The following is a 27,214-nucleotide window of genomic DNA, read 5'->3' as shown; positions in this document are numbered from 1 at the left end:
CTAAATATGTGGAAGTTTGCAGCCGAAGAAGACTACACTTACGACTTACTGGACTTTCCATACATGTTGTCGCCTGGCGTCGAACAAGTTCAGTAAATGAGGTGCGAAAAAAGAGTGTGAAGTGTATTAGATAGAACAAAGCTTTAACTATTTGCCATTTTCTTAAAAAGGATTTCATTTATGCTATTATTTCGACTTGCAATATTTAAATAAGCGTCTAGTGAAAGCCTTTGTCTTTGGAGCATCAGAAATATACATAATAATACTCGATAACTCAGGAACACCAATCAATATTCTTGCTCTCCATACACAATGTTGAGGTCACATCTGTTGGGGAAAGATGGCTTCCAATTTAAAAATATTAGCAAGCGATTGGTGAGAGGGATAACCGAGGGATGCGATTATATACTTGATGTGCTTATCAATCCACTTCCTTAACTGTAACAGTAAACAAAACGTTATTCCAGAAATCCATCCACTTATTATTAACAAGTACGCCAACACTGTTGAAGTACCACAAGCTAATATTTGGTACAGCACTTGTTGGATAGTTGTTATCAAGTACAGGATTGATTTTAACACCACAGAAGCAGGCTTATAAAATGTTTTGTTTGAAATGTTACCTAATATTACGTACCAAATTTTTCAAGCACAATTTATTTAGTTTTATATATATATCACAATACAAATGAATTCTTTCAATTGTGTTGGATGTATCGGCACTTATAAACGACTGAGTAGACGAAGATTATCATGGACGAGGTACAGGATTGAATGGCGAGAAATTGGATAGGGTGCTCTGTACATATTAAATAATTAAATAAAGTAGGTAATCAACGCTCACGTTCTGATAGCTTGGGTGAAACGTATGACCAACATCTCTTTATTCACAGTCAACTTTGATCCCTTAAACAGAAGGAATAAATTTAATTTCAATTGATTATTTACATTTTGAGTATTCTTTCTACAAATTCCTTCCAAATATTTGGTTTCAATTACTATTGAGTATTTTATTTATTTATTTACCCTAAAAGCCACCGCCAGGATGTGTGCCAGGGGGTGAATACACACCAGAATAATTTTTACCCGAACATGACCCTACCTCGGTCGGAAAATGTTTCTATGATTCCTTATCGTTCGTGGAAAAAATGACAGCTTAAAGAAATCTGTTCTACACTTCATCTCTCTATTTTATTGACATGATCTCTCCTACCGTAGTACTATGGGGGTAATAATACATTTTCAACATCACTGCTAAAGAGAATCCCAATTTATGCAAGAGATTTACTCTGTAATTTAGCCTTCACTTCGCGAGTGATTCCCAGCCCAGCTGCTCTAATATTTTGGATACGCTACTAAGTTTATCATAACAATGTTTTAAAAATCTAGCTACTCTACGCTACATGCGATCCAATTCGACAATTAATCCAACTTCGCGAGGATCCCATATACTTGCAGCATATTCTAAATGAGGCCTAACCAGCGACAGATAACATTTCTCTTTGACCTTTTCAACACATTTACCGAGTACCCTTCTAATAAATCCTAATTTTTTGTTAGCTTGTCCACACATTCCTCGTATGTGTTACACCCAGGAGAGATCGTGAGTGAGGGTAACGCCTAGGTATTTAATTGAGTTTCCACATTCCATTTCAATGTTCTCGATACAATAGGCACTCGGGAGGGAATTGCTCTTTTTCCGAAAATTTAACACTACGCACTTTTTTAACTTAAATTCTAATTAGTATTAAGTTACTCTGACAAAGCTACTGCGTCCTCAGGATCACGGAGAATACGGTAAACCACTGTATTGTCGGCGACTTAACGTATCTTACTGGTGACTACGGAGTCAATGTTGTTAACCTAAAGGGATACTTTCGTTTCGGTGACCTATATTCAAGATTGCGTAATTTCAGTCAATCAGTCAGTCGTATCTACTACAATGTTTTCATAATTTTAACATTTTCGCCTCTCTCCTCTCAGCTTGGTCTCACACAGATTTTGTGATTCTAGAGGTCTCCCTCCAAGCCATAACTTCACTTTCATAACTTTAGCACCACCCGAATATTATTTTATCATTTATTTTCACCTTTTTACGCCGAATAAGTGGTCGATTTTACGTTAGAATGTCATTCTACTTTAATTCCTGCAATAGCTTCAGTTCACGAGCGCAAGCAAACGCTTTCCTGTTTCTCTTGCTCTCTATTGCTCGAACACTGTCCTCTAATTGGTGTCTGGCTCACAATTGTCGGGAAGTTTTTGGGCAACATGTTCTTTCTAAAGTGTGGCATTGTTTGCCCGCGTGACATTGCTAAAAGTCTTGAATGCAAATTTCTGTTGGAAGCATTGTTGCCAACCCGGGCTCTTTTCAGGCGATAGGGTACCCTGGAATGAAATTGTGTTCACACCCTTGGGCTTGGTCGGGAGATAGCGGAGAAATCAAATCCGGATTTGAGACCGGGCGCTGCCAGTGAGGAGGCACTCGGTTACCACGCTGACCTCCGCGCAATAAGATTCGAAGTTTTCCACGGTAGCAAGATAAATTGATTTCGACTAAACTTTCCCCGCCTCTCACATTGAGGGTTCTCGCTGGGTCGCTGCGGATGCTTTTCGGGCGCGATGGGGTCCACACCGAGGGTGCGGGGGGGATCGCGATGGAGGAGGACGGCGACGAACCCACGGCACAAGGTCGCCACATCCGCGGTGGCTCAATTGAGTGACGGCGGGAAACGGGAAAGTGTTTGAAGTGCACGTTCGAGGGGTTTCGTTTGCCGAAGGGACGTGAGGAGAGCGGGGACCATTAGGGGAAGAGAGGGGGGAGGGGACTACTATTCCTATCGGTTACGTCGATTGCAACTCACCACGTTCGTGGCATGAGGATGGCACACACTAACTCGCAGATCGGCCGTACTTCAATGCAACTCCACTCGTGGGGTGAGGCGAGACGGATGCGGAAAAATCTTAGCTTAGATTTTACAAAAATATTGCGAGTTATTCAATTATGTTGAAAAATTTTTCCCATCGGACAAAAAGTCTTGTGATGCCAATTTTATTAGGGTGGTAGTAGTCCAGGGGTAGATCGTTGGACTACTGACCGAAGGACCAGGGCTCGATTCCCAGGCAAATCCCTCTGTGCAACCTCGGCTCCACACAAGCTGTGTGATTTTTCGGGTATTGATCTTCCTGGGAAACCATACCGGGCACAGGGAAAGGAACTGGCCCACCTACCCTGATGTGCGAATTGAACACACCGTCGGGCTTAGTATTGGGTGAAACATATCATCACCTACCAAACCGACCTTAGGATTGATCTATGTGTTTATGAATATACTACCTTGATCAAAAATTTCCCGGAATTTATTCACAAAATTAAAAATACAAGTTTATTCATCTAAATCTATATTGTCCCCTTCAAAGTAATCCCCATCGACTGCAACACACTTATGCCAGCGCTTGATCCAATCCTCGAAACATTTTTTATATTCGGTTTTCGGTATGTCCATCAGTGCTTCCTGCGATTTTTCCATTACTTCCTCTCGGCTGCTAAAACGCGTTCCCCGTAATGGTTTTTTAACTCGATTGAACAGAAAGAAGTCACAGGGAGCCAAATCAGGTGAATTCGGTGGCTGTTGGATGGTATTTGTTGCATTTTTCGTCAAAAAATTACGAATAATGATAGCACTGTGCGACGGTGCGTTATCATGGTGCAAAATCCACGAGTTTTCTGCCCACATTTCTGGTCTCTTTCGGCGAATTGCTTCACGCAAACGTCTCATAACGCCCAAATAATACTCTTTTTTCTTTACTGTCTGGCCTTCTGGCAAAAATTCATGATGCACTACACCGTTGTAATCCATGAAAACCGTCAGCATTGCCTTCTTTTTTGACTGAAAACGACGTGGTTTTTTTGGTCTCGGCTCATTTGGTGAACGCCATTCACTTGCCTGATGTCTGGATTGCGTGTCGTACTCATAAACCCACGTCTCGTCTCCAGTAATGATCCTTTTGATGAATGTGGGATCGGATTCAGCCTCGCAAATCATGTCTTTTGCGACGTCAACACGGTCTCTTTTTTGCATGAAATTGAGGTCTTTTGGCACCAACTTTGCTGCTACTCGACGGAAAACCAAATCATTAACCACAATGTCTTGGGCGGATCCATAGGCAATGTTCAAGTCCTCCGCTATTTCTCTGATGGTTAATTTGCGGTTATTGACCAACATTTCTTTTACTTTATCAATTTTTTCACCGACTTTCGATGTCGATGGTCTGCCACTGCGTTCATCATCTTCGATTGACTCACGACCACTTCTGAACCGCTCGTGCCACTGGTAAACGACCGTTTTTTTTAGAGAATCGTCGCCGAAACACTTTTCCAACATTTCCAACGTCCGTGCCAATTCTCGTGGACGGACCCCCGTTACTCCGGTCGGGGCTCCACCGTGCGCCACTAAATCCGTTTTTTACGCAAAATTTAATACAAGTTCGTTGTGTCAAATTTAAATCCATTTCTGAAATTGTAAAAAATCGCCAACACACACAGAGATAGATGTACTCTTGGCTACGTAACTTTTACAAATGTCAAGTTATGCCACTAAGATTTAAAGGGAATATCAACAACAGATGTACCAATTTAACAAAAAAACAGAACTCAAATCGGAACGATGGGAGCGCCACACGGTGGTTATTCCGGGAACTTTTTGATCAAGGTAGTATATATATATATATATATATATATATATATATATATATATATATATATATGTGTGTGTGTGTGTGTTACACTATTTTACCACAGCTTCTTTACGATAATATCAATACATTCTTAAATCGATATATTTTTGTAGTGCATTGAACTTTTTCATTTTAAAACCCCTTCTCAATAAATGATATCTGGTTAGTGAGGCCTATTTCAATACTATATGTAACTATATTCAGGAAAAAATAATCACAAATAGGGCTGGATGGTTATTAACTGTATCAGGAAAGATTCAAGAGATGGAAGTAATACACAACGGAACTTATATGTTTAAGACATTAGGCCTGCTAGCTAGACTTGGTTTTCTGGATTCGTCCCTGCCCAGAATAGCAGAATAACCATCAAAATATCTTAAAAATATCGCATCGTAAAATACCGTATCGAATCGCTTCATCGAAGAAATTTCAACGTCGGAAGCAAGGTGACGCGGCATCTGGTCATCCGGATGTGCGTTCTACATATGCTGTTGGCCTTATTTATACAGTTCATACGAAAAATGATAAATGCTTCTATTTGCTGTTGTTACTGGTGAATGTTCGAGGGCCAACATCGCTCGAATCACTACGAACTGTTAATGGTATAGTGTGCCCAACATTTCGCGCTGCATATCAAGAGCTCAATTTGCTTGAAAACGATAATCATTGGGACGCGACAATGGCTGAAGCAACTATTTCTGCATCTTTAAGTCATATATGCACATTATTTGCTATCAACCATTCGACATGATTCCCATCCAATCCACGTGACCTGTGGAACAAATACAAGGATAACATGTCAGAAGACATTTTACATCGAATTCGTGTAAGTTCAAGAAATCTCGATATTGAGGTAAATAAGGATGCATAATTAGGCTTTGCTGTTGATTGAAGACATGTGTTACCTCATGTGCGGCAGTTTATTGGTGAAGTTAGGAATGCCAACGCTAGATCGTGGAATGAAGGACGCGCTTGATCGAGAATTGGAACGTGAACGTGAATAAGATCGACATGAATTAGACCAATCAGTTCAAACGAATGTACCTCTGCTGAACCCCCAACAGAATGAAGTGTATGATGCATTAATGAAGGCAATTGATGATGGAAATGGTGGCTTATTTTTCCTGGATGACTCTGGTGGAACTAGGAAGACATTCCTTATCATTGCTTTTGGCCACTGTTCGCGCAAGATAGGAGATTGCAGTAGCAGTTGCTTCTTCTGGCATAGCGGCCACATCGTTGGAAGGATGACGCACGGCTCATTCAGCGTTAAAGTTGCCGTTAAACCTACAAATATCTGAACAACTGACATGTAACATTACGAAACAGTCCGCAATGCCCAAAATTTTAGTAGCGTCTAAAATCATATGGGACGAATGCACGATGGTGTACAAATTCGCATTGGAAGCACTTGACCGAGCATTAAAAGATCTGCACAATGACTCGAGATGCTTTGGTGGCGTAATGATTTTACTGTCTGCCAATTTCCGCCAAACACTGGTAGCCATTCCAATATCGGCTGTTGCCGATGAAATAAACGCTTGCATCACATCATCGAAACCTGTGGCGCTACGTGAAGAAACGTCAACTGGCAGCAAATATGAGAGTGGCATTGCTAAACGATCCATCTGCTGATGATTTCTCCGAGCAATTGTTGACTATCGGTAATGGCCGTGTTCTTGTCGACGAATCGAGCGGATTGATTTCATTTCCTCCGAATTTTTGTAATTTCTCAACATCGAAAGATAAGCTCATCAACAAAGTGTTCCCGAACATCATTGGTAACCACAAAAATCACAGATGGTTGAGTGAGCGAGCAATTTCAATGGCTAAGAACAAAGATGTGAATGACTTAAACTTCGTAATTCAGAATCAAATCGTTGGTACTCTGAATTCATTCAAATCTATTGACTTTGTAACAAACGAAGACGAAGTCACCAACTATTCATCTGACTTTTCATACTCCTTGAATGTGCCCGGCTTATCGCTGCACATTTTACAGCTGAAGGTTGGCTCGGTGGCCATGACGCTTCGAGACCTAAACCAACCAGAGCTATGCAATGGAACGCGTTTGGTGATTAAAAAAAGTTATGATCAATGTGATTCACGCGACTATACTCAAAGGAAAATTCAAAGATGAGGAAGTTGTTATTCCGAGGATTCCCATGGTCCCAACCGGTATGCCCTTTGAGTGCATACGAATTCAATTTCCAACTCATGTTGCATTCGCGATGACGATTAACTAATCACACGGCCAATCGTTGAGTGTTTGTGGTCTAGAAAACCCATGTGTTTCACATGGTCAATTATATGTGGCATGTTTACGTGTTGGTAAACCATCCGCTTCATTTGTTCCTGCGCCTGATAACAAAACAAAAAATGTTGTATATCAGAAGGTGCTTGACTCAAGAGAATAGACCCGAATGTACCATTCGCTCAATTCGTCAATGATTTTTCGATACATGTATTGAATAAAGAAAATGCCTTTATGATAAGCCATTATAATGCTTATTTTTGTAGTTTTATTGAATTTTTTGCCTTATACTATTATAACAAGTCGTATATGATTAAAATCGGTACAGCCGTTCTTGATTTATAAATAGTGTAACTAGACACTTCATTGATTGTTAGGCGGTACGATGTTCGTCGGGTCAGCTAATGTATATATGTGTGTGTGTGTGTGTATATATATATATATATATATATATATATATATATATATATATATGGGTGCCTTACAAGTGCATCCAAGGAAACTTGGACTGAAACCAACTTCAGGTGTTGTTTCGGTGAAATCCCAAAGATTACATTTTACGATTGTAGTCGTGCGCAACGCAGTAAACAAACTTTCCGGTGTTTAATTAATTATATTGCATTATTCCTATTACATTTCCACGATAAATTGCTAACATTTATTTTATTGGAGTGGTCGTAATGACGGACTTTCATTTCAAATACAGGGTACAATGTTTCCTCGAGGTCTTAGATCATTTATCGTGGTAGTTCTAGAGGAAAGGTACTGTCCAGCAAAGGCATGAGGACAAGCATCCTCGGTATCGGTAGGGCTCCCTCGGTAGCGCTCCAAACGCCGATTCACGTTTGGAACAGCAAGGATTTTAGAAGTCGGCAACGAATCGGATCATGCGGCCTTTCCATGGATCGCTTCAAGTTGGAACTCATTCCAGTTTTAAGACTCCCTTCGAAGCGGAATCGGGAGGATTGGTTGGGAAGATGGCGGTGTTTTATTTGTGAAAAAAGACTCACTTCCGTAGACCGCAGGTGGACCTTCATTGTCTCCTTCCGCTCTCACGGCGTACTTGCCGCAGCAGGCGTAAATGACGACGAAGGTCAGCTCTGCGAAGACGGCCGTCACGACGAAGCTCTTTCCCGATTCCATGTGGCTAGAGTTGCACTTCAACATGGGGAATGGCCGCACTCGCACAAAAACACACGCGCGCGCACCCGGACGATGAAACAAAACCAACCAGACCACCGAAACCAAGAAAAACACTCTCCGAATCCAATCTTCTCCTGCTCCTCTATCCTCCCACTTGCTCCCCTGGATAAAGACGCCGGACCGCGCGAGCTTTTATGGCCCCGCCTGCCTTCTGTGCTGGGAGACAGCTACTGCTGAGTCTTAATTGTGAGTGTGGGTCTGGCCGTGTGTCGGGGGAGATAGGATTCCCTCTCCCCCGCCCCCTCTCGATCTGCCACGGTAGAGATTCGAGGGGCGGCGGAGGTCGGCTGGGAGAGGAGGCTGAACGACCGGCGACGTCCCTGCCCGCCCGCGTCGCCGGGGTCCGACGAGCTTGCGAGTGGATGTCCTGGAGGCTGAGGACAGGAGGAATCGCCCCGAAAGAGGACGTCGCAATAAATGTTGATGGGTTGTCGAGAGGGGTCCCACCCCAACGGCCCCTCACCCCAATCGTGCCACTCCCCTCCTCGTCTCCTCGACCCCCACCCCTCGCCCTATCCGCGGGAGAATCACTCGAAAACAAAGGGTGGGGGTGACCCTCGGTGGGTGGGTGGGGGGGGGTGATTCCCTCCCCACACCCATTCCCCAAAGAATCCATCGCGTTCGCAACGATGATCGGTGCTACTCTTTCTCACGCACTGCAGTCTCGCCTTGGAAAATTCCCTGGGTACACCAAAATATATGTTGTTGGCTAATTTTCACGAAGTACTCCCCAAGGAAAATTTACTGGGGCGAGTGTTAAATCGTTGGACATGGACATGCTCAATAACCTATTCAGCGTGATGTCGTCACAGAAAATGATTCAATAAGACTCTCCTTTAAGCAGCGCCAACCGTGAGGGTTGCATCAACTGTCACATCGGTTAGATGTTCATGCCGTCACGGTTGAAACTACACCATGCGGCAGTTTTATCAAGTCGTTTGATGAGAAAATATGAGGGGGTATAAGTTTTCCCGCTTGAAAATATATGGAAATTTCTCCTAAGATGTATAACTATTAGTGTTATCGTATACACGTATTATCCTCTCATTAAGAATATGCATCCTACCTAAAGTGGGAGACAGGGTGTCGACGCTCTGTGCCTGACTGCAATGATAAAGATTCCGCGGTGTAATGCATAAATGTTGTTTATGTTTACCGCTCCGATCGAATATCGTCGATAGCATGACATGGTATGGCTTGCTGTAGCGCATCGAAATCCAATCCTACGGCCGAGCACCGGCCGGTCGATCGTAGTCGTGCAATAAGAGCGAGAGGTCATCGGGGTCGGTTATACGTGCACCGAGGGAATCTGGTTAGTGGTTTGGAGTGTCGACGTGAAGTGAAGTGATCTGACGGGCGGCATCGGTGAACGGTTCACTGCGAATGGACTTCGCCAAAGTTTCACAGAGTTTTGCTCAACCATCGTCCCTATCGACCAATTTAATGTAAAAAATTATCAACCAAAATCGGAACGACACAGAAAATATTTAAACAAAACATGAAATTTTAAAAGATAAAAATTTTAGATAAAAATTAAAAAAAAATAGCATTGTTTTCGGAGAGAGGCGTGGAATTTTGTTTTTAAAAATCAGCTGAATTATCTCGGCGCAACTGAACTATAACCCCCCCCCCCAAAGATTTTCAGTTTGGCAGTGGTGAATTAACTTGGTGCCATAGACTTTTTTGCGGCGTACGTAGCTACCATTATTTGCAGATGTAGTTTTAAAAATTTTGGCATGTGCATAGTCCTGGAGCATGCCGTCTTCAGGAAGATGAAACCGAGGCTTCAACGTGAGGGTAATACAGTTACGGCGAATCCTGCCAGTTAAATATGATCCACATCTCATTGAAATTTGATTTTACTTGAAAGAGACGAACGACGTGTTGACACACTAATCTTGGGAAAGGTCACCCGCGCACGAGTGCCTATTCAGATTCAGGAGAGGGAAATAGATTCGAGGCGTGTCCACAAATGTGTCCGTTCAACAATATCAGATATGATTCCTCATGGTAGGGAGGAATGTGGACGGATAATCAAGAGGTTAATTCTATGCTGAGATAAGGAGGCTGAGATTTGGACGCCGTGGTGGAGATAAGAGAGGAGATATGAACCACTCTCGGACTTCGTTTGGGGAAATCACGATCCAGGAGATTAGAAGGTGGGAGTAGGTGTTGTTGAAATCTGTTTTGAAATCAGAACGAGGATCATGTGAACAAAGGTTGTGAAGGAACTTATGGTAGAAACGATGATTCGCTTCAGGTAGCACGTGTTACTGTGACACAGGCGGAATCTGGCGTGCCTGGTTCCAGTGCACTCACTCTCTCAGCAGCCATTTACCTCGTGACAGCCTCACCATTAATATATCCATATATATATATATATATATATATATATATATCTGTGTGTGTGTATATATATATGTATGTGCATATATATATGTATGCGTATATATATAATAATAAACAATTTTTATTGCTCTGGGAGCAAAGTCCCTTGGAGCAGAATACATTTTACTTGAGGTTTTGAAACCTATGGAGTGAAACAGGTTTACATAATGCATAGAATAAGGTAATTAAACCAGCCACAAAACACAATTTAACATCATTTGAACGAAACATATAGTACAATACATACGTACAAATACAAAGAACAATAGTTAAATATTTAGCCTGATAGATCAGTAATAAGGTCATTTTGGTAGTATGGTAGACAGATATTCAAACATTTTCCTGTTGAATTGGGATGTGTTCCTGGTTAATTTTACTTTATTAGGCAAAGAGTTCCATAGTTTACAGGATGAAATACTGAACGACTTTTCATATATAGCCGTGCGGTATTTGGGAAGATGGAATGTTTTTGTAATGCGGGTTGATCTCTTTGTCGTAAGTGAATTGAATATGAAATTTTGATATAAATATGAAGGGGGTTTAGAATTCAGAACTTTAAATAATTGTGAGGCCTTTTGAAGCATTCTCCTCTGTTCGAGTTTTAGCCAATTCAACATTTTATAGTAAGGAGTTACACGTTCATTAAAACGCATATTAAAGATGAATCGCAGACAAGAATTTTGGAGCCTTTGTAATTTTGTACTTACAGGTAGCTCCTTGTTCACATCAGCGTAGACAACTGAGCAATAGTCGAGATGTATATGTATAGGTATGTGTATATATATTATATAGTATATATATACATACACACACACACACACACACACACACACACACACACACACACACACACACACACACACACACACACACACACACACACACACACACACACACACACACACACACACACACACACACACACACACACACACACACACACACACACACACACACACACACACACACACACACACACACACACACACACACACACACACACACACACACACACACACACACACACACACACACACACACACACACACACACACACACACACACACACACACACACACACACACACACACACACACACACACACACACACACACACACACACACACACACACACACACACACACACACACACACACACACACACACACACACACACACACACACACACACACACACACACACACACACACACACACACACACACACACACACACACACACACACACACACACACACACACACACACACACACACACACACACACACACACACACACACACACACACACACACACACACACACACACACACACACACACACACACACACACACACACACACACACACACACACACACACACACACACACACACACACACACACACACACACACACACACACACACACACACACACACACACACACACACACACACACACACACACACACACACACACACACACACACACACACACACACACACACACACACACACACACACACACACACACACACACACACACACACACACACACACACACACACACACACACACACACACACACACACACACACACACACACACACACACACACACACACACACACACACACACACACACACACACACACACACACACACACACACACACACACACACACACACACACACACACACACACACACACACACACACACACACACACACACACACACACACACACACACACACACACACACACACACACACACACACACACACACACACACACACACACACACACACACACACACACACACACACACACACACACACACACACACACACACACACACACACACACACACACACACACACACACACACACACACACACACACACACACACACACACACACACACACACACACACACACACACACACACACACACACACACACACACACACACACACACACACACACACACACACACACACACACACACACACACACACACACACACACACACACACACACACACACACACACACACACACACACACACACACACACACACACACACACACACACACACACACACACACACACACACACACACACACACACACACACACACACACACACACACACACACACACACACACACACACACACACACACACACACACACACACACACACACACACACACACACACACACACACACACACACACACACACACACACACACACACACACACACACACACACACACACACACACACACACACACACACACACACACACACACACACACACACACACACACACACACACACACACACACACACACACACACACACACACACACACACACACACACACACACACACACACACACACACACACACACACACACACACACACACACACACACACACACACACACACACACACACACACACACACACACACACACACACACACACACACACACACACACACACACACACACACACACACACACACACACACACACACACACACACACACACACACACACACACACACACACACACACACACACACACACACACACACACACACACACACACACACACACACACACACACACACACACACACACACACACACACACACACACACACACACACACACACACACACACACACACACACACACACACACACACACACACACACACACACACACACACACACACACACACACACACACACACACACACACACACACACACACACACACACACACACACACACACACACACACACACACACACACACACACACACACACACACACACACACACACACACACACACACACACACACACACACACACACACACACACACACACACACACACACACACACACACACACACACACACACACACACACACACACACACACACACACACACACACACACACACACACACACACACACACACACACACACACACACACACACACACACACACACACACACACACACACACACACACACACACACACACACACACACACACACACACACACACACACACACACACACACACACACACACACACACACACACACACACACACACACACACACACACACACACACACACACACACACACACACACACACACACACACACACACACACACACACACACACACACACACACACACACACACACACACACACACACACACACACACACACACACACACACACACACACACACACACACACACACACACACACACACACACACACACACACACACACACACACACACACACACACACACACACACACACACACACACACACACACACACACACACACACACACACACACACACACACACACACACACACACACACACACACACACACACACACACACACACACACACACACACACACACACACACACACACACACACACACACACACACACACACACACACACACACACACACACACACACACACACACACACACACACACACACACACACACACACACACACACACACACACACACACACACACACACACACACACACACACACACACACACACACACACACACACACACACACACACACACACACACACACACACACACACACACACACACACACACACACACACACACACACACACACACACACACACACACACACACACACACACACACACACACACACACACACACACACACACACACACACACACACACACACACACACACACACACACACACACACACACACACACACACACACACACACACACACACACACACACACACACACACACACACACACACACACACACACACACACACACACACACACACACACACACACACACACACACACACACACACACACACACACACACACACACACACACACACACACACACACACACACACACACACACACACACACACACACACACACACACACACACACACACACACACACACACACACACACACACACACACACACACACACACACACACACACACACACACACACACACACACACACACACACACACACACACACACACACACACACACACACACACACACACACACACACACACACACACACACACACACACACACACACACACACACACACACACACACACACACACACACACACACACACACACACACACACACACACACACACACACACACACACACACACACACACACACACACACACACACACACACACACACACACACACACACACACACACACACACACACACACACACACACACACACACACACACACACACACACACACACACACACACACACACACACACACACACACACACACACACACACACACACACACACACACACACACACACACACACACACACACACACACACACACACACACACACACACACACACACACACACACACACACACACACACACACACACACACACACACACACACACACACACACACACACACACACACACACACACACACACACACACACACACACACACACACACACACACACACACACACACACACACACACACACACACACACACACACACACACATATATATATAATTTTTTGCTTATAAATTTGTGCGTGTGTGTGTGTGAGAGAGAGGGGGGGCAGTCAAATGAAAACCCAAGACCCGCTACATCAACTAGTCCGCGCAAAGATAAGGACGTAACCCAACAACTGTTTGCGCCTATGAGTTGTCACTATGAAATTCTCCTACCACAGCAATGGCACTATCGATACGTAAAAAGCTAGCTTCTAGCTCTTAGTAGACTGTGCGCTATGGTGGGTGTTTTGTTTTCATTTGACTGCTCTGAGTACTTTCAAGAAGAATCGAAACTCAGCAGGACTATCGATTTCCCCATTCGAATGCCTCCCGTCATTTGTCTTTCAGGCTCTCTCCCAGGGGTTTTTAGTACTGGAAACACGGATGACTGGAATTTAATGCAATCGTCGTCTTACATTTAATTTTTAAATATTTTTACAGAGTGCATAGAAATTTGAAAATTTACTTTGAAATATACCAGTAAAAATTGTTCTGTGAAAGAAATTTCTCTGAAGTGCACTTAAAAAATATGTATTTAAGTCAAGGTGATGTCAGGAATGAAATGTTCTTGTGGGTAAATGGCGTGAACTGATTAATATCACATTCAAATTATCCAAACACCAGAATATCATGAATCTATGGGAAAACGTAAGCAATTACTATTGAAAACTTTATTATATGGCAGAATGTATTTATTCCCTGAAATGTATACAAACTCGCTCCGTTTTACCTCAAGCTTTGCCATCATCGCCGATAGATACCTTGACCACAGCTTGGACGGGTGTAAATTGATACAAATACGGCTCCGGAATATCGCAACCGGAGCACAAGCCGAAGGAATACAAAAAACTGAAGACGACGTTGCGATGCGAAGGTTATTGAAAAATGAATAATTACTGCGGGAATCGAAAATCGAGATATCGTGGTCAACACTAGAAGTACACGAATCGAAACTTTTTACGATATGCAACTTTCGATGCGACTCTTGAAATCGAAGCGGGCGAGAGTTCAACGGGAGTGCCCATCTCTCGGTGACCTTCACTCGTAACCTGAGAGTTAATTTCCTGCACAAGATTCTCTCATCCTCCTTCGCAAGACTGTAATGAGCCTCCAGCCTGCTGCTTGTCCTCTAGCAATCGGCCAGTTCATGTCATTCACAACGATTGCCTCTTGCGCGCTGTTGTAACCGTTTAAGACAATCCAGTTTATTGACCTACGTAGTCGCCATCCACTTCGCCGATGCGTCCACAGCACAAAGGACCGTCGTGCACTTAGCCCTCTAATCACATCTTCGCAGTCTGATAATCGTATCACTTCATATAATCTAAATCTCGTTAGGAATATGGTTAACTGTAGCTCCATCCCATTCTCAGCAAGGACGGTTAAAAGATTTAGAGCGCCTGAGGTTTCTTCGGTCGGAGCAATAATACTCGTAAAAGAAAGTGCTAAGTCTACTAGATGTAATGATATCCTGACGTTCAAGGATTACAGAATCAAAGTAGTATAGTCGGAAGGCAGCTCCAGAACATGTACATATTTGGAAGTTGATAAATTCTGGTTCCGCCACAAAAAATCCTATTTTTTAATTCTGTTGCTGTGGGTTTTAAAACAGCAGATGAGGCACATTCGAAAAGGAAGGGCCGCTTTCTTATATTTAAATATTGGCGGAACAGAGTTGTACGCATGCAGCGTCATCTATGGATTATTACCGAAGCCAATAAAGTTATTGTTTTTAAACATAACAAAGATTGATGAAAAGATTGATAAAAGATTGTTAAAGTCAATAAAGATTGTTCCTCCACCTGTAGAATGGAGATGATTATGAAGAAGCGCGATGAAATTGCTGACATTATCTTTTAATACAGATAAGCCCCAGCTTGTTTTTTATACGTATTGCATATACAATTTATATTGTTTATCAGGTGTGAATGAGTCCCTCGTATAGCCGGCGTCTTTGTCCAGTGGTGCTGTGAGCTTCAATACAGTCATCTGAGACTCGTGTGTGCTCAGTGACGGAGAAAAGAAAGATTTAGATTGGCCGACTTCAGGTTAGGATATCAGTAACCCTATCACTTGATCAAAATCGACATGACCGATTAAAATGTATCATTTTGTGCTATCATTTCGGGGACCCTTTAATTTAATAATCGTACGTCACAAATAACATAATCGGAAAAACACGAGACGTGGTTTCCCGATTATGGGATCTTATATTTGATATATGCGGGTCGCGGTAGTCCAGTGGGTAGAGCGTTGGACTGCTGACCGGAGGGTCCCGGGTTCGATTACCGGGCAAGGCACTCTGGGCACCTGCAGCTCCACCCAAGCTATGTGATTTTTCGGGTACCAGATCTTCCTGGGGAAACCATAACCGGCACAGGGAAAGGAACTGGCCCCCCTACTCTGATGTGTGAATTTTCACACGCCGTATAGGGCTTAGTACTGGGTGAACTCTACCATCACCTACTAAACCGACCTTCGGGTTGATTACTGGGTTTATATTTGATATTCAGGAACTACGCGATGAGTTTTATCTCCAACACTTAACTACACATAACGCACGATGTAATTATATTTTTGAAATAATCCATTGACTTTCCCGGTGAAATATGGCTAATCCGCATCTGATGCTTCTTCGGGTCGTGCTCATCCACTCTTGCCTTCGCTTCAGATTTCTCAGCGGCCATGCCATCGGAATTACCACGCGTGCGCTAGGTGTGGCAGGAATTTACGACCTTGGGACAGCAGGCAGGTGCACTATCCTAATGAATAACTCAACCGGCACTCCTTTTCTCATGCAAGGTGTACCTTTATTTTATTATTTTTGAAGAGTAGGTTCAGGAAATACGTAAATCAGCGCCGAATGGACTTTGTGCGAGGAATCATTCTTCTGGTAATACCCAATTTAAAGGAATGAAACAAGGTAGTGATTGTGATTTTCACTAATGGCAACAGGAAATAGTGTTCGAAGTAAGCTCCTTTATGAATTAAACCACATGATTGACAGGATGAGTGACTGGATATCGTGATATTTCCGGAATGTTTTCGGGTTGCATAAATTCTTTGATTTCATTGGCCCTGCATGAGCGCGGTAGGGCGGTAAACCCTCGCTCTACACATTTACTATACCAGGCAATAAACTTCATTCATTCCTCGATTTCTTGAACGAACGAGAACAAGCGACTCGCGAGTGCTCCCCTTGCGCCCGCCATCCGTAACAGCACTCCCACTGCGACGCGTGAAGACTCGAAGGACGCGCCCGTGTTCGCGTCTCTCAGTCGCTTCGTTAATTTCGATTCCTTTCTTTTATCAAAATAAATTCATTTATTCAAAGGAAGGTCGTCGAGTTCATCAACCACTTGGGAAAAAAAAGATGATTGGCTTTTGACCATTGCCACATTTCGACATTTAATTGAGAACATTAAATTCCCAGTCGGAGGGAAAGTGTTTCGAGCGAATTGATGATAGCACATGAATTCGATGGTTTTTAGGGTCTACTTTGTAAAAACTCTTGATCAGTGAATAACCAAACTTGGCATTTTGCTCACAAAAACCCGTGTTTCATGAAAATAAACCAATTTTAATTATTCATTTCATGATAATAGCACAGTGGAAGTGTACTTTTACAGCTGAAGGGACTTAGCTCACAAATCGATAGCATCCCTAATATTTAGCCACGCAAGGGAATTAAGGTTACACTTCTAATAAAAAAACGAGAAAGGATTAGGAATGAAAAAAAAGAACAAAGTTAATGGCACTCGCAGGAAATACGAAGAGGGATTTAAGTAAAAGCTCAGGGGAGAGCGTACATATTCCACATTTATATGTCATCCCTTTGAAAGTAAGAATGTTGAGAGAAAATAAGAGAACTGTAGGTATGATGAGGAAAGCAGCGGAAATTTATAGGGAGAGAATTAGAATCAAATAAAAGAGAATGAAATGAACTCTTCACCCAGGGTTTTTGCAAAGGAAACCGCTACAGATTGATAGGGAAGAAATAAGTCTTAAATATGACCGATGAGTAGTCTATACGGAGTGAAAAATGCTACGCAAACGGGGATGATGGCGAAAGAGAAGTGGAATTTAGATTTCATGAAGGTCTTTAGAGATTTTGAGGAAATTTAAAGCATAGACAACGTTGTTTATTCTGTTTCAAAAGTTTTAGTAACGGCCTAATTTTGATAGACCTATCCAAAAACCTATCCATACCAGGCAGATTACGCATAGCAATTGACTATAAATATAATGGATAAAGGAATGTAAATTAATAAATAGTAGTGAAGAAGGGGAGAAGACATTATGGGTAACCAGAGAAAAGTTTCATAAAATGCAGATTTCGTCACTGAGATGGGAAAGACTGATTCGTTGCATATTCTAATCTAGTATTGAACGTCGTTAAACGAGTTATGGATCAAGTATGTAATTAAAAAGAACAAATATAAACTTATTAATACAGTATGGTTACAAATTATATTCAATCTGTGGAAGTAGGCTAGAAATAGTGGAAAATGTTGGAAGCGGAATCACAAAATCACAGGAAAAGGAAGATTAAGGAAATCACAACACTTTCGAAAATGTCGCTTCCACAATTGATGATTATTTTTAAATCTGCGACCGTTGAAAAGCGACTTCTTTTCACCGGGCTGACAACTGTCACACGTTGATCTCATATCAGTGATTTATTATCCTTGCTCTCTTTATAAATCTTGCTCCACCCTAGCAGCTTCCGGAGATAAGAGATTCCGGTGCAGAGGGATTTTAAAGTCTAATTTTCAATCGAGCTGTCTTTCCTTCGTGGGGATCGCCGCTACCTCCAATCACCGCGAAGGGAAGGCGCTGAGATGACATGGCATGGTATGGTATGGTATCTCAATGAGTGGAGTTTATGTTTAGTGACACTTACTCAGACTGAAGGGTCCCTGGCTTAACTGCTACCTATGAACGTTCACACACAATCCTAATTTTTGCGACTTTCTCGTTACAAGACCACGAAAAACCGCAAGCAGTAAAAGGTAAAGCATGAATTGGAAGGGTGAATTTCGTTCGTCGTGACACTTAATAGCTACTGAGTCCTGGATTGATAAAGTGCTGACCTGACAAACTGACTGTCGGTGTGAAGACTGGATTACTTCACAATGATTTGGTTTAATGTCATTTGCATGTATGGCATGCAGTGGACTGGGATAGCAAGTTAATATTTCAGTTTATCGGAATTATATTCTCGCTTCTGATGCAGAAAATCACTATTGGTATCGCTGTCTTGCGAAATTTACTTTGCAATATGTTAATCAAATACGTGATATAGATACATGCCCATTTTACATGTTATTCAAATCAGATGAAAGTAGCTATCAGCTGCTCACATTTTCATTAGGGACTTCTCAATCAATTTGCGTCGTCAAATAATTAGTTACGACTGCTTAATAATTCACAATTCCATCCAATTATTTACTCAATAATTTCATTGAATCGACAATAATTAACTACCGTATGTAGTCGTGTACAGGTCGACTTCGCGAATAATTCGACTCCCAAATTTTTACTTAAAAACTCCGCTTTTTTTTACATAAATGTATCTCGTGTACATGTTGACCCGAGTTTTTTTCGGTGTTATTTGATGCAGCCAAGTTAATTCCAGGGAATGAATTTTAACTATTGCCCGAAAACATTGGCGAAATAAATATCTTCAAGCAAATAGGGCTATAAAAATACAACTTATCCATTTTAACGTTAGTTATCAAGTTGATACTAAGCAATATTTATTTCGATTATTTCAGGGCATCAAAATTCAGCGAAAGTGCCGCGAGCAAATTGTATGATTTTAGCACTGTACTGCAATAAGCAGGCAATATAGATAAGTCATAACAGAGGAGTTAATATCGCCGTAATGGCGGTGGATTTGGAAATGCGACCTGGTAGGAATTTAAGCTGACACCTATAAAATATAATCTTTTTTTTATTAACTTCTACTATAATTGCCTCTCTCGTGTTTCGTGATCGACTCAGGATTTTTCCATTGAAATCTTGCACTAAAAACCTATACGCTGTACTCACTGTATGGTAATTCCCTAAATTGAAGTTCTGCTGGAAATTTCCCTTCAATCAAAATCGAATCGTTATTTGGATCATTGCATTTGAGTTCTCAGCTTTAATTGAATTGCTTGATTCCAGTTTGACCTGGAGCGCTCTCTGTGGCCCATAAAACTTGACTAATACGTCGAAGTTAAAGCTAATCCGAAGGTGATGGAGATTAAGCTGAAATCAAGAGCTCCATGTTCTTGGATCAGTGGAGCAGATAGCTCGTGGAAGAAGTGAGAGCTGAAAAATCGCAGCCAGTTACATTCCAAGGCAGCAGTACGCATGACCCAACTTGATGACGACTTATGAAAAACTTTTAGCTACCATCTTTGATTCACGATCTCATTGGGGCATAGAATTTCAGTGCAGTTAAATGAACGTTCCTATACGTTGAGTGCACCGACAGTTCAACATGTAAAGAGAAAAAGGAAAACATTTTGGGATATCATCTCTGTCGTAAAATGCGGAAAAAACATTTTCAATAATTTCATCTATCCATTCATATTTACTAATGAATCAGCTGCTTCGGCACTGTTCATTAGGACCAAGTTCTGCAGATAAATTTTAATGATTGGATTGGAAAAGAAATTAAATTCCCTCCGTGCAAAATTCTCGCTCAGCACTTTTACAAGAAGTCCTCATATCAGAGGCGAAGTGACGCGTGCGCCATCTATACGATATACGTCCCACTGCCGAATGCCGCCTCACGCGTTGACAGGTGTGCGGGTGCAGAAGGCGGAAATGCCGTCGCAGTCGGAAATGCATATAGGGGTGCATAACGATGGGAGTTATACTCGCTTGAATCCCTCCGATAGACGAATAACGTGAAAGGCGGTCGGAAATCGTGACGTGCATCTCTCTCAGCACACATTTGAGTCGCATTTATATGCGTGAAATGCGGAATAAAAATTTCAAAACGAAACATTTCTTGTTCTGCGGCGATGGAAACGAATCCTTTTAGTCCTTACCGTTTAAACACCATTGACAGCTCAAAACACATTTATTAATTTCTCCACTGCGGTTCCGTTGCATAAGGAATATGCCACCTAAAAATATGCATATCTTTCCCTAAAAAAAAGAATTTTTACAAACGGTCCAGGAAAAATTTTAAAACATTGTTTCTAATAATGTGTAACTTTCAACAATGAATAAGAGAGGCAATTCATTGAGACATGTTTTCGTTACCGAAGCTATTGAAATATTTTGGTCTCCGTTGGTAACCCGTGTTCATGATGAAACCACACCGATAAAATATTCTCAAAGGGTATAGAGTACAATCCGATCAATCAAACATGATTCCGTGAAATTCCTGAAAGATATTCAAGAGATGTTTTTATAAAATTTTACATAAGTTTACGCCAGGAAAAGAGGGCGTTACTTCGGATACCATTTTTACTATCTAGTAAATGGTTCCTTTTAGTATTCAACCATCACTGATTTTTAAATAAATTACACACTCAAAAGGCAAATAAATCATATTGATGTAACTTCTTGAAGTTTTCTTATAAAATTTATCTTCTTATAAATTTTTTCATCACGTAATTTGATGTATTTTTGCTATAACGTATTTATTTGCCCACTTAATTTCCTAGGATTGATTGGATTAGTCCGGTGCGTAATTGCAACATGCCGAACTCCCTAGAGGTAGTCCAGGGTACCATGCGTGATGAATTGAATAAAAAGATAAGGCGGCTTTATGAAGGGAAAACAAGTTATTATGACCCAATGTGTGTCGATTTAAAAATATGTTTAAACTCTTACAGAACGACAATCACAACTCCGAGCCGAGTAATAGGTTCTAACTAGTCCTTTGAGCTTCTGAATTCAGTAAGTGGCAAGAGTCAGGTGGACGAGGCCTCGTACCATTCCTCTCACAGGTAAACAATTCCCATGCTCTGGAGCATGGGAATTGTTTGCCTGTGAGAGGAATGGTACGAGGTGTTCTGTGAGTTAGTTACGATCCTTTTCCGACATGCGGAGAACTCACATTGTGAAGTTTGAATGATAAAGGTAATATCTTGAAGAATTATTGCCCCGAAGAAGTCTTTCTCCATTTTAAGGGCAACCCCCATCTTTCTTGCCTGAGTACCATCGGTGATTGAGAACTAGTTCCCGAAGCCTAGAACCTAGACTAGGTCCGGAAGCAGGACATACTTCGTCCACATATTGACTAACTGCCAGCGTAAACTAAGGGGTGTTATTTGAAAAAAACAGTATGCCTTCCGGAGATTAAAGGGATGTTTACGCTAAGAGTGGAGAGAATGGTGACCCAATGGTTGGGTCATCATCCCAAGGTAGACATGTTTGAAGTTTGAAATTTTTTTTAGCGACATTTTTCAATTACGAGTACTCGTACTTTTAACAACATAAATATGTAATTTATAAGTGATCAACGGATTTTTTTAGAGATTTTGGCCAAGTATCCAACCTAATTTATTTCATATAGTCTTGGATAAGAAAGAAATATGATGTATCAAAACCTACTGACCGCCCTTCCCTGTCAAAAACCCAAGTCAGCCCGTGCCCACTGCGGCAGGTTCATCAAAGTATCTTACATACTCCACGGAAAGGTTTACAAATGTATGCAGAGGAAAAAAAATGAGATTTTAAGCTATCTCAAAGAAAAATACAACGCTCCAAAATGTTCCGATTGCCCTCTCCATTATATTTCACCTAGTTTTCTCGAAGTAATTCAGCTCCCAAACTGCCTGCCATCCCATTTATAGTCCACGTGACCTCGGAAAAGAGTAAGGTGATCCATCTACCTGGTTCCCGCCCGGTTCAGGTTTTTTTTCCCGTTGGCTGATGAGTTGAAATTTGCGTACATACTGCCACACAACAACATCCAACCGAACTCCATTATGTCAACTGAAAGACAGACTAACGTCAGAGTAAGACGTCGTTGTCGCACCGAGCTTGAGACGCACGCACGGCTTCTTTTGTTTCCCGTGCTTGGTTTTCACCGCCCTCCTCTGCTCTTCCCGCAACTTGGGGCACTCCAGACTCCTGGATATCCCTCAGCCCATGCTCTCAAGAAGTATCCTTTCCATCTGCATCCCTTCGAAATCTTCCTGTCCATCCATAAAATAGCCCCCACAGGACATAGTGGAATGCACGCTCCAAAATTATGACAATTGTTGCCTAATTAATGCTGAAGGTGGGTGACCTCGAGGTCATTTACCCAATTGTGGGGACATGGCCTCATACAGGAAACTCCGGTATGTTTTGCTACGCTGAGCTAATGAAAATAGTCGCTGCCCGTTCTTAAAATCGTTGTCTCTTAGTTTAACGGGTGGAGAGACATCCGAACAACATAATTTTTCAAAGCGACAGAACTACTTCTAAAATAGGCCAACATCACTTAAATCTGCTCACCAAGCATAAACGAAATAGAAAATGTATTGTGAATATAATCGCTTAAAACATGTGAATTCGTCACTAAGGATGCAGGTAAATAAAAATCAGAGAGAGGCAAAGGGATGCACTTCAATATTTACGAGAAATCATGGAGCATTACGGCCTTGACGACGAAGTATCCCTCAATAGCTAATGCAACCACAAAGGCGCCATGTTCGCAGTGGGCCGCCAGAACAAATAAGATTTTACTAAATAAAATAAACCTTCCAAAAGAAAAAAAAGACGCTGGGATTCTCTCCCCTTCATTCTGCAAACCAACAACAAAGTGTTTTGTGCGACGGGAAAACAAAAGACGACTTAATAGTGGGCGGCACAGTAACGACCGGTGATGGTCACGGGTCACGGGGTTGGGGGAGGAGGGCGGGGAGAGTGGCGGGGGGGGGGCTACTACCGGCTGCTTTTGAAGCTTCCGAGAAAATGGCTTCGTTTGTGAAAAATTCAGGACTTAAACCGGCGACCCGTTCGAATTTTGAAACTGGAATCCTTTCCGGCACAAGCCGCCGCCTGTGTAGATAAGCACTCATCGCATCAAATATTTAATCCCAATGGATGCGACGGACAAAGTGTATCGATTTTTCGTCACGGAATAAACAAAAGAGGTGCTATATGAAGCGCAAGAGTCAATAAAATTGCAATATGTATGTGTATAAGCGAAAAGAAGTTCTTAACGAGAAGTGGAGTTATCGCATAGATTGATTCAACCGAGCGTGATGCTGTGGGTCTTATTTTTTAAGCTAAAAATCGCCGCTTTTTAAGAGAACTTCGTTGTTTGCTAGTGGTCCGAGAGAGAATTCCCATAAAAAGTTTTGATAAAAAATTCAATGCCCTGGGAATCGTTGAATTCCTCATAGTTAAACAAACACTCGTGATCCAAAGTGATCCAGCAAATAGGACAAGGTAACTCGAGGGAGGAGGCAATTCTCTACGCTCGGATGAGCCACTTACGATGGCCTTGTAAGCTAAATAAACAATTTTCGCTGAATGAAGCATTAATTAAAGACTGAATGTTTTGGTAATCCATTCGTCAATTACCCAAAACCGATAAGCCTTGAGACGAAGTATCTAATAGGTAACGATATCAAATGAAAATTAATTTTCTGATAAGTACGACTCATTACTGTTTATTATCCCTAATAATGTATACTAGATAATTCCATAGGTATCCACCTCCCGATGGCATCGATAATGACAGCAAAATACGTCTTCGTGTTTCTACTCTCGCAGGAGTTATGACAACAAATTGATCCCTTGAACGCGGGTGAAATCCCTATAATTAGAAGATTAAGAGTACGAAATATTTTGCTTCAAGCATTAGCACATGAAAAATATAATATCATTAATATAAAAATATTTGTATGCATGTTAAAAGATTCAATTTGCAATTGATATCAATAGAGCAACTATGCGGGGGTTTGTAATAATACATTACATATATAAATATATGTATATATTCATTCATATATAGTCGTATTATCCTCATTAGAACAAGAAAAAAGTTAAAAAATTAAATTGAGTCAAGTGGTAGTGGCGAACAGATGGCGTCCGAGGGGCGAACTGAAAAGAGGGAAGATCCAAATAAAATCCTCAGTATAACTGTAATCCTTTTGTATTCGAAAACTTGTCACCAGTATATGAACACTTGTGAAAATAACTGATATAAAAGGTTTAGGTGTTTTTGAAAAAAAACAATAATAACGAGGTGTTGTTGACAAAATTATGACACAATTATTGGCAAATTGACTCTAAATGAATGTTTCCTTATATTTTTAACTATTGATGAGCATTAAGTGAAATAACGTGCAATTACCCGCATATTTAGGATTCATTTAAAACTTAAACAGTCCTTAAAAAATTTCCTTTTGCTGCGCATATTTTAGCAACATCCGAAAATGTAGGGTTGCGTGAAAACCGTCTATTAAATTGCATGGGTAGTAATATGCATACAATCTATGCCAAACATGAAATCATTTTCCGATAAAGCTAATTATGAGCGATACATTTCTTATCTAATGTTTTAACGTAAATTATTGGGAAAGGAAATTTGTCATTTTTAATGCAAAAATATTTTCAATTTGACATAAGTTCTCACGTAAACGGGGGTTTTGCCCTAACATTTTCAAAGATTTTGATTTTTTTCTAATAGATCGTGAATCAAAAGCTAATACCATAATACAGTTTCTTCGGCTGCACATGACATACACGAATGTAATAGATCTTTGTCATAAGCATAAATAAAACAAATATTTTGAGATGAAGATGCGTCTTTGGTTGTCTTTACCCATTTCAAGTTCAGTTTTATTACTCCTCTGAGGTACATCCGAAAATATAATAATTATTGCCCTGTTAAAAATTATACTTGTATTGTAAAGTCAATCATTCAAGTATTGCAAACTACACACTCATTAGCCTCTAAATTTGCTGAAAGTTGAATAGGTGGTGAAAACATTTTTTTGTAAAATAAGTGGAAAACTCAGTAGGCTTAAAATTGCTCCCTGCA

General features: G+C 41.7%; 1 protein-coding gene across 2 annotated transcripts in view; it reads right to left on the bottom strand.

The window, feature by feature from the left end:
* The window catches only part of Rh50 (Rhesus blood group-associated glycoprotein Rh50), a 186,619-nt gene that overhangs the window by 93,001 nt on the left and 66,404 nt on the right, over positions 1–27,214 (bottom strand). Inside the window, exon 1 of one of the 2 annotated variants that reach the window (XM_071584738.1) lies at positions 7,999–8,561. The exons of the other annotated variant lie outside the window; for it this stretch is intronic. Coding sequence (XP_071440839.1) covers positions 7,999–8,155 — 157 coding nt within the window. The 5' untranslated portion in view covers positions 8,156–8,561. Of the gene's footprint in view, positions 1–7,998; positions 8,562–27,214 lie in introns of those variants that run through there. 2 annotated transcript variants of the gene reach the window in all.

The sequence above is a fragment of the Hetaerina americana genome, unplaced genomic scaffold (genome assembly GCF_022747635.1).
Source record: "Hetaerina americana unplaced genomic scaffold, ioHetAmer1.1.p SCAF_2, whole genome shotgun sequence".
NCBI lineage: Eukaryota > Metazoa > Arthropoda > Insecta > Odonata > Calopterygidae > Hetaerina > Hetaerina americana.
The sequence above is the reverse complement of the archived record's forward strand: the minus strand, read 5'-3'. Positions and strand labels throughout refer to the sequence as shown.